Below are 10,597 nucleotides of genomic sequence, written 5' to 3' on the forward strand. Positions count from 1 at the left end.
TTAGTTGAGGATGGGAACTGCCACTCTTTTCGATTGGTACTAAGTCAGACAATAGTTTTTGGATTGCATATTACAGAGTTTCTTTTCTTTGTTCCCTTTTGCACTGTAGAATTCTCAACCTTGTTTTCCATGGATGTTTCTCAGGTTGTCCCTCAAATGGAGGCTCATTTAGGGATGGACATTGCAACTGAAGAAGACTATACTTCCCAGTCTCAATTACTTAAAGAGTTCACTGACATTTGCAACATTGACGAGGCATGGATATTTAAGTCCAGAAACGGTACCAGTGCTTATCTCCTCTGCTATCTCCATGCTTACTCTTCCATAGATAGACACTTTGATGAAAGTGGTGATTGTATACAATAAATCTTTATAGGAGAAGGCTCAAAGGGTATGTTTTCACTTAGCCAGCCAGATCTTCTGGCAAACAAGATGAGGAAATTCATCCTATCTGCTCATATCTCCAGCGAAACTAGCAATTCCATGACCTTTCAATGGGCCCCATTCCCTGTCGAGATGGAAAACGCCTCTATAACTGTTCCCTCACCCTCGGGCTCCAAGCTTCTTGTAGTGAAAAATTCTGAAAATGATTCTCCAACTCAATTTGAAATCTGGGGTTCGTCTCAGTTGGAGAAGGAGTTCTGTGTTCCCCAATCCGTCCACGGATCTGTGTTTACAGATGATTGGTAATAAACTACATCAGCCTCCAGCTCCAATAAATCTGCTGTATAATGTCAGGAGAAAACTGAAATGATCTCAGAATGGATAGGTTCAAGGGCATATCTTGGAGCCATGATGAATCTCTGATTGCTTATGTTGCCGAAGAGCCAGCTGCTTCCAAGCCCAACTTCGACAGTTCTGGCTATAAGAAAGTTAATTCAAATGAAAAAGATTGTGGCAGCTGGAAAGGTCAAGGTGACTTTGAAGAGGAGTGGGGGGAAACATACGCAGGAAAAAAGAAGCCAACTCTCTTTGTTCTGAATACTAAGAGGTCCTACTATGTACTTCTAAAATACTCTGCTCACTAGCAGAAGTTTGAAATTGCAACTTTAAGATCTGAATTCACCGGTTGTGTGCAGTGGAGAGGTACGAGCTGTTCGAGGAATCATGAGCTCTCTAAGTGCTGGCCAGGTCATATGGGCACCATCAGTTAGAGGCGCGAATGAATATATGGTTTTTGTTGGGTGGTCATCAAATCTGAGGAAGTTTGGCATCAAGTATTACAACAACAGGCCTTGTGCAATCTATGCGGTCAAAAATCCATTCCATCAATCAGAAGCTGATAAAGTTGATCTCAAGTGGGTACATCCTCAATTGGTGTCCTGCTCTTGCAAAATCCATCTTTATGTGATTAGCGTTGGTATAAATGTTAAATGTGATTTCAAGGATTCATATGCATTATCTAATTTTGTAGAGCTGATGCTGGGGAAGAATCTCCTTTGTGTAATTTAACTCAGAGCATCAGCAGTGCTTTCTTTCCACGTTTTAGGTAGCTCCTCTTGGCTCTTAGGATATGTTCTTCATTTGTTATGATTCGAACTTTGAGTATGAAAACGGTCTTGATTAGACTTTGGAAGCAACTGTTACCTCTGTTTTTAAAGATTTTGCTCCTTCAAACTTTATGGTAATGGTATAGTGTCAGCATTTGGTTCCGTGTAATTTTGAGCATCTTTAGTATATGCGAGCACATTTTTGCTGTGTTTTATCTTTCTCTGCTGTTTTATGCACAGCTGGAATTCTGTTGCATGGGTTGTCTTCTACTGGGTGTGTTGCAATGTTCTCATTTCTGAAGCTTATATAACAATGCTATTATCATGGAAAAAGAGTACTAGGGTTAGCCGTTTGTGACCAACCTGTCTATATACTGTTGTGATGTATCTCTCTATATCCAAATATGATAACTGTTCAACTTTTTTTAAACTGTCTGTGCACTATCCTGTTTACTTAAAGAAGCAATTTTATTTGAATGATATAATATTGGTGGTAATATGCCTGTTAATCTCAAGAACTCAAATGGTTTTCTAACCAAATGCTTCTATGCAAAATATCAATTCTCAGCCCAGATGGGAAGTACCTTGTCTTTCTATCAGCTAAGAGTGGAGTGGACTCTGGAGCACATTGGGATACTAATTCACTTCATAAAATAGATTGGTTAATGGATAGGAACCTGAGCCTACACAGAAGTATTGCCGATGTGGTGAGTTTTATCATTGGTTGTCTTGCCTGATTGAACTCTGATGGATTTTGCTGCCTCACTTCATTTGTTTGTATTGTATGTATTGCAAGAAAGATGATACTTTCCTGCTGATATGTTGCTGTCATAATCCTCATCGAGTAAAGATATATGTACTCAAGCGAGTGAAAAGAACATAGCCAATATTGCTTTATGTTTTTCCATTCTACTTGCTGATTGATTTAATTAGATTATTGGATGTAGGTGGTTCGTTGACTAATTTGTGTAGCTTTCCGTCAAACGTGTTTTGCATGATTGAGTTTGAGGATTTGAGCCCTCACTCATAGCACTTGCAGTAATGTTTGTGCTGATCTAATATTTTATTTAGTTACGCTATAAGAAACATGATGGCTTCTCTATATTTTGTGTTGTCAATCTGAAGTACTCAGACAACAGTGATATTTTCTTTGACCGTGGATGCTGCCCAGATTTACTTTTCTTGTATTCTGCTATATTATCTTCTTTGTTGGCTTATTATAGTTCAATGCTTCATAAGTGCAGGTCCCTATCATCATGAATGCTGAAGAAGGGTGCTTTCCTGGGCTTTACTGCACCAATGTGCTTGCTAATCCATGGCTTTCTGATGGATGCACAATGATCCTAACTTCCTCATGGCGGAGCAGTGAAGTGATACTTGCGGTTAATGTGCTGAAGTACTAAATTTTTGTTTGTATCTACTATTAAAAGAAGAAAGAACACTTTTCAATCTATGAATATTGTTGGTTAGAGTTTCTTTTTTCTTTCAATTGAACATAACAGGTAAATGCTCATCTGTATGCAGTGGCAGTGTATCAAGAATCAGCCCTATGGAGTCAGATGCTTCTTGGGAAATTTTTGCTCTTGATGGAGACAATGTTATTGCTGGTAACCTGAAGCTGAGAGTTGCCTGTATGTTCTGTGGAAGCGACATGACTTGAAATATAAGTTTATGCAATTTGCCTTTCAGTTTCTAGCAGTCCAGTAGATGTGCCTCAGCTGAAGTATGGTTATCTTATTGATAAAACACAATCAAGTTCTTCATGGAGTTGGTTGGATATTTCAAGTCCCATATCCAAATGTTCTAAGAAGGTTGTAAAATACTTTTTCCGTTCCATATTGGTGTCAAGTGGCTGCAGGTTACTTTTCTAAATATGGTCTAATCTACTAAAACTCCTCTTATTACAGGTAGAAATGTTGCTCGCATCTCGTCAATTCAGACTAATTAAAATTCCAGTCGAGGATGTTTCCACTTGTACAACAAGAGGTAGCATATGTTTTCTGTCTCATTTTTGAAGATTATACCTACGCATATGTGCTGATGTGTCTTTGTTTGTGACTTCGTTGTTGATGTGCTTTTAACATGTATTTATGATTTTCGTTCTGAAATCTGTAGTGTACGATTGCTTAGTAATGAAGTGATTAGATACTTTTTCATGTTGCAAGTGGGTGGGAAATCCAATTTGCACTGCTTATGGTGCTTTTCATTCTTTATATCATTCTTATCCATTTGGGGATGAAATAGTCTTGTTTACTGTGGAGACATTCTACTGTTTTATTTGTTTGGCATGGTCAGCTTCTTATTGGTGCTACCAGTAAATATTATCTGTTCCTCAATGAAAATCTTGAGTTGTTATTTTGGTTGGCGCTTATGTATGTGACTCCTTTCATTGATACATTCCCTCGATTCTTCCTTTTCATGTCAACTTGATGAGCATTTCTGTATCTTTAGAAGTTTCTGCCTGACTTAAAGTTCTTAGATATGTGGACATGTATGAACAACAGTAAGTCCGATTTAGATTTCTCGGTCAACATGGTATTCCTTTGTAAGCACAATGTTTTAAGTACGTTGATGTGGTAGCTTGGACAAAGATCAATCTCCTTCTTACATGCATTCACTTCTGTTTATGAGCTTCATACATTATTATTTGCAAATGTGCAATTTAATAGCTGCTGCTCATTTACATATACTAGGCATCTCAGGTTGCTTCTTTTATTGTGATTCATGTTTCTGCTTTAATGTTATTATTAATTCATGTACAATGTGACGACGTTGTCCTTGCTCAAGTAGGTTCTCAAGGATTTTGACAAAAACTGAAAAGATTTCAAGGGCGGCTTGAAAGGTTGAATAAAATGATTGTGTGAGGAACATGAAACAAGTGCGGTGGAAACCTTTCATAAGGCCGCCTAATTTCTTATAGTCAAACTAAGGCTTGGATGATCTGTTGATCATGCACAGAAAGAGCTAGAATTAAATGGAAAGAGTAAGAAATCAGTGGACCAAGATTGCAAGACGAGTTAGTGTCTTTTTCGAAATGGGCTTAGGGAACTCTAGATATGGTACAAGGGGACCTTGGGGATCAGAAAGACTACTGGATGGGGAAACTGACTTTTCTATAGAAGGATCCCAAGTTGGATTGTGTGTCAGAAGAAGTAAAAAACCTTAATGGAGCTTATTTGTTTCATATCTAGTACTTTGGTTCAACTTGTTCCTTTGGTATGGCATGCTAATGGCCAAATGAGTTCTTTGAATATTATCATCAGTAGCTTTTTCTTTCCCATTTCAGATGTCTGAGATCTCATCTTATAACCATAGTAAAATACTGCTTTTCACGGTCCTTGTATTTGATTCTTTGCAGGTGCTACAAACGACTTTGAGGCAATTTTTGTATCATCTAAATCAAAGAACGATGTGCCTGATCCGCTAATCGTGATCCTTCATGGTGGGCCACATTCTGTCTCCACTTCAAGTTTTTCAAAGTCCGAGGCTTTTCTGTCTTCACTTGGATTCAGCTTACTGATTGTGAATTACAGGTAGAGGTGTCAATATGGGTCATTGACTCACTTTTTAACTCACTTTTATACACTTGGGTGATATATGGGTTCACTAAATTTAAAAAATGAGTCAAATATGGGTCAAACTTATAGAACTTATTTAAATATGGGTTTTAATGGGTGTTATCTCAACCCACTTTCGACCCATAGGTTATAGCTTTCCAAGTCCCCACTGCCACCTCCCACCGGCTACCACCCATCACCGCCCACCGCCGCCCGTCGCCCCCGCCGACGCTTGCCCGCCATCGCTTGCCCACCGCCGCGGCTGCCCCCGCCATTCATGGGCATTGAGGATGTCGTGCCTTTCGTCAAATGGCTCGACGTTGAGCTCTCTTAATGTGTTTTTTGTATGCTAGCCTAAGAGGGATTTTGCAATCACATAAAAACCCCGAAGCAATCCGCCATTTCATCCAACCTGCTGTGATTCTATGGCTAACATCCTCATCAGTCTCTCCCCCTTTTTGCAATATTGATCCCAGATATCTAAAAGCATCTTTCTTAGGTATCTCTTGTCCGAGCATATTCATGGATTCTTGATCTCCTCCTCTTGACGTGTCGAACTCACACTTTATGTATTCGGTTTTACTTCGACTTAACATAAATCCTTTAGACTCTAACGTGTTTCTCCATAATTCTAATTTAGTGCCAATCCCAACCTTGGTCTTATCAATAAGCACAATATCATCTGCAAATAGCATATACCATGGCACCTCATCTTGGATATCTTTTGTTAGCTCATCCATAACTAGGGAAAAAGATAAGGACTCAAAGCGGAACCTTGATGTAAACTTACTGTGATTGGAAAATAACTTGATGTGCCATTACAAGCCTTCACATATGTAGTAACACCATCATACATATCCTTGATTGCCTCTACATACTTTGGAGGTACTTTTTTCTTCTCAAGAACCCACCACAGAATCTTTTTGGAACCCTATCATCGCCTTCTCGAGATCAATAAACACCATATGTAGGTCCTTCTTTTCGGATATCTCTCCATCAGCTATTGTATCAAGAAGGTAGCCTTTATGGTAGATCTTCCTGGCATAAATCCAAATTGATTTACGGAGACCTTGGTTCATGTTCTTAAACAATGCTCAATAACTTTCCCACAACTTCATTGTATGGCTCATAAGTTTAATGCCTCTATAGTTGGAACAATTCTAGATATCCCCCTTGTTCTTGTAGATAGGCACAAGCATATTCTTCCTTCATTCATCGGGCATCTTATTAGTTTGGAGAATCTTGTTAAAAAGGTTAGTCAACCAATTTATTGCCACATCCCCTAAGCATCTCCATACTTCAATAATGGCATCATCGGGGCCCAAGGCTTTACTAGTGTTCATCTTCTTTAATGCCTCCTTAACTTCATGTGCTCTAATTCTATGCACAAACCTTTTGTTTAAATCATCAGAAGCGTCCTCCATATCCACCTCACTTCTATTGTTCTCTCCATTAAAAAGCTTGTTAAAATAGCTCATCTACCTTTCCTTAACTTCTGCATCTCTTACTAAGAGTTTTTTATTTTCATCCTTGATGCATTTAACATGTGTCAAGTCTTTATTTTTCTTGTCCCTTATCTTTGCAAGTCTATAGATACCTTTTTCTCCCTCTTTGGTCCCAAGTTTTTTTGTACATATCGGAGAAAACCTTGCCTCTAGCCTCTTGCACAGCTTGACATTTTTTCCGCCAATCTAAACTTTTGCAAATTCTTTTCATTAGGACATTTATGCAAACATCTAAAACACTCCTTCTTCTGTTTAATTGCCTCCTGCACTTCTTCATTCCACCATCAAGTTTCCTTTGTTTGATGTCCGTTCCCTCTACTTTTTCCTAACACCCCTCTTGTTACTCTCTAGATGCAGTTAGACATCTCGTTTCACATCATATTTACTTCGCTCTCTAGTTGCCACTATCCTTCCTAAAGCACTCTTTCCTTGAAATCTGTTTGTTTTTCCTCTTTTAACTTCCACCATCTTATTTTGGGGTTCTGAGCACTTCTCTGCATTTTCTATACTTTGTTATATCGAACCTCTAAGACCACCAACTTAGGTTGCGTAGCTACACTTTCTCTAGGGTAGACTTTGCAATCTACATACGAGGCTCTATCCTCTTTTCTAGCAAGAAAGAAATCAATCTGACTACAATTTTGACCGCTGCGAAAAATGATTAGATGTGACTCTCTTTTCCTAAAGAAAGTCATTTGCCAACATCAAATCATAAGCTAATGCAATGCTCAAGATGTCTTCGCTAGCCTCATTTTTAGTCCCATAGCCAAAACCTCCACGAACTCCGTCAAAACCTCCACTATTTTGACCAAAATGTCCATTTAGATCTCCTCCTATAAATACCTTCTCCTCGCGTGGTATCCCCCATAAAATCTCCTCCAAATCTTCCCAAAAACTGTTCTTATTAGATACTTGCAGTCCAACTTGGGGGGCATACACACTAAGGATATTCAAAATCAAGTCTCCCACTACTAGCTTAACCAAAATAATCCTTTCTCCTGTTCTCTTAACATCAACAACTCTATTTTTGAAACTTTTATCGATGAAAATCCCAATTGCATTTATACTCTTTTTTGTGCATGTGTACCTACGGCTTGAATCCGGTGCCTTCCACTTCCTTAGCCTTTTCTCCTACCATTTTAGTCTCTTGCGGGCAAGCAATATTCACTCTCCTTCTAGCAAAAGTATCTGCTAACTCCCTCAACTTACCCATTAAGGTTCCTACGTTCCAACTCCCCAATTGAATCCTTACCCCCTTGGGCATCTCTTGCCTCCCACACTCGCCCATAAAAGTGTGAGGACCCTATCTCACTTACCACCACATCCGGGCACCGATGTGGCGCACCACTTTGGGAATGATGGCCCAAGGCTAGCTTCTTTACCCCTCGCACCCACCTATCTTGGTGCAAGGATCCTTGCCTTTTTTTGCTGCACCCGGGCGCCGATGCAACGCATTGCTAAGAAGGTTACGCTTCAATGAAAAATTAGAAGGGTTCATCTCATAAAAATAGCTCTTTTTTACAACCAGTTCGCTACGCTTGATGCAACTCTCCTCCTTTACCCTGGCTTGGGACAGGCTATGTAAACATACATAGGCGGAGTTTACCCGCTTGGGTAATTTGGCATTCAAATATGTATATGTTCTAATTTCTCCTATCATGAGGGGAATTGGTAATTTGGTATTAAAATTTTTAAATAAGTATTCCTTCCTTTACGGGTTTTCTTGCTTGGGTAATTGAGAAAGTGGTAGAATTAGTTTTCGTAAGTATCTCACAAAACGATCAGAGAGCCAGCAGCTAATACATAATTAGTAAAAGAAACTGACCAAGTCGAATAAAATAGAGGATTTATGTGGGTGTGGTGGTGTCTGAATCTTCAATGTCTTTGATGTCCTGCCTTATATGAACTGCACATTTGAAACTCTGAAATGTAATGTCTTAAATAAGCAGAAAGCGATCTTGTTCACAATGGCCTCCTTTTTTCCCTGCTGATATTACGAAATGATCTTTCATCATTTGGTATTTTCCTTACTTTTTCACAATATTTCATGTTCATTAAGGCTTTCCTAATGTTGTACATGCTTGTAGAGGTTCATTAGGATTCGGTGAGGAAGCATTGCAATCACTACCGGGAAAAGTTGGTTCACAGGTGTCTGCTGTCATTTGTTTTCTTTCTATTTCATCCTTCACTTTAATGGAAGAAAGAGTCTTAAGGTTTAGTGCATTTCTGCAATTCAATGCATGCCTTCACTTCTGTCTTGTTGCAGGATGTCAATGATGTACTTACAGCGATAGATCATACCATCGAGATAGGACTTGCCAATCCATCCAAAATAGCCGTGATTGGAATTTCCCATGGTGGCTTCTTAACCACCCATTTGATTGGCCAGGTGGATGGATATGACAAATAGCGCACAAAGCTCAAGGCTTTTCTCTCTCACTCTAATGTCATTTCCTCTTAACTATATAACTGGCACTCTCCTGGCCCTAAAGAAGTTTAAATAGTCAGCAGATGAGATCCTATTGTTCTCTTTTGACTTGCAATTCAGGCACCAGATAAGTTTTGTGCTGCTGCTGCAAGGAATCCTGTTTGTAACCTCGCATTAATGGTCGGCACTACAGATATTCCCGATTGGTGCTACGTAGTCTCATATGGTATCGAAGGGAAGAATATTTTCACAGAAGCGCCTTCAGATGAACACTTGAGTCTTCTATATAGCAAGTCTCCCATCTCACATGTCCATAAGGTACACCCTAAATGAACCACATTATTTGAGAGGATTGTTTGACATGCTTCAGAGCTTTGTAGAACCTTATGGAACAACACTTAAATGCAATTTTTTACGCCAACTTTATTACCAGATAAAGGTGAAACTTCAGTGGAATATCATCCACGGGAATGCTTTTTCTTTGCGTATGTGGACTTAAGAACAGTGAATCTATACCAAGTCTCAATGATTTCTCTTACATATTCTTTTTATATTAGGTGGGAGCTACATTTGATTTCATTCATCTCTCCCTCCAACATTCTTCTTTTCCTCTTTCTGGAACAACTTTCTCCTATGAATGTTCTGTCCAGTAGCAATAGATTTATTGTCCTTGATCATAATTGCAGGTCAAGACACCTACCCTTTTCCTTCTTGGTGCTCAGGATCTTCGAGTCCCTGTCTCTAACGGGTTGCAGGTAGGATTCATTTCATTTGCTTTCGAGATCTGACCATGCAGACATAAATCTGGTGGGTTCATTTACTTTTTCAATAAAGTGGCAACTTGTATATATCGACACAGCGGTAGAGATGATTCTTATCTGAGCCAGCATGTTTTTTTGAATTTTCTTCACGTTGCTTTGCATGGAAGTCTGGCTAACATAACTGCTAACTAATACTGCCCTTCGAACTTTACAGTATGCCCGAGCACTAAGGGAGAGAGGAGTAGATTGTAAAGTCATCTTATTTCCCCACGATGTTCATGCTATTAAAAGGTGAAGGTTCATTACCGATTTTCAAACACATTGGCTTGTGATAAGCATTCTGTCTGAAGTTGTGTTTCATTATTCCTTTACCGTGAACCGTCGTCCCTCTTTGTGCAGACCACAATCTGATTTTGAAAGCTTCCTGAACGTTGGAGTATGGTTCAAAAAGTACTGCAAATGAGCAAGAGAATGAAGCTGCGCCTTTGCTGTCTGGATAACGGTTCAGATGCCTCAAATCTGGTATCCAGTCATTGTCTAGTAATTTCTTTCGGAACAATTCTTGTTCTATTAGGGACAGAATTCCTCAACTAGTGTCATATGACTTGCTCCAGCCATTGTCTAGTAATTTCTTTCGGAACAATTCTTGTTCTATTAGGGACAGAATCCTCAACTAGTGTCATATGACTTGCTCCTAATGAGCACGCGCATTGTGTTAGTCCTCTGTTACTTTTCGGCCAAGCCGGTCCTCAGTTTGAAGTATTAAGATCGACACTGGATGTTTGTAAATCACTTATGCTTCTTTAACCAAATTTATGATGTCCTTCAGCTCTCTCTGAATAGTTTTCAAACTCAT

The 10,597-nt window shown here is 39.2% G+C and overlaps 1 protein-coding gene across 1 annotated transcript; it reads left to right on the top strand.

The window, feature by feature from the left end:
- The first annotated feature begins 129 nt into the window (after positions 1 to 129).
- On the top strand, positions 130 to 10,347 carry LOC115748741 (acylamino-acid-releasing enzyme-like). Its single transcript, XM_030685357.2, has 17 exons — positions 130 to 280; positions 377 to 686; positions 770 to 991; positions 1,080 to 1,298; positions 1,415 to 1,489; positions 2,059 to 2,197; positions 2,735 to 2,886; positions 3,015 to 3,097; positions 3,180 to 3,301; positions 3,398 to 3,476; positions 4,849 to 5,023; positions 8,640 to 8,700; positions 8,819 to 8,941; positions 9,101 to 9,298; positions 9,667 to 9,735; positions 9,956 to 10,032; positions 10,141 to 10,347. Exons 1-17 carry the CDS (start codon positions 130 to 132, stop codon positions 10,202 to 10,204), a joined length of 2,319 nt encoding a protein of 772 aa, XP_030541217.2. The 3' UTR covers positions 10,205 to 10,347.
- Positions 10,348 to 10,597: the final 250 nt, after the last annotated feature.

Source organism: Rhodamnia argentea, chromosome 1 (genome assembly GCF_020921035.1).
Source record: "Rhodamnia argentea isolate NSW1041297 chromosome 1, ASM2092103v1, whole genome shotgun sequence".
Lineage (NCBI taxonomy): Eukaryota > Viridiplantae > Streptophyta > Magnoliopsida > Myrtales > Myrtaceae > Rhodamnia > Rhodamnia argentea.

Bases quoted from the DNA above. Each gene is read 5' to 3' on its own strand.
- LOC115748741 (XM_030685357.2), top strand. From the start codon at position 130: ATGGATGTTTCTCAGGTTGTCCCTCAAATGGAGGCTCATTTAGGGATG. The intron at 281-376 runs GTACCAGTGCTT...AAATCTTTATAG, and splicing joins GATATTTAAGTCCAGAAACG to GAGAAGGCTCAAAGGGTATG. The intron at 687-769 runs GTAATAAACTAC...CAGAATGGATAG, and splicing joins TCTGTGTTTACAGATGATTG to GTTCAAGGGCATATCTTGGA.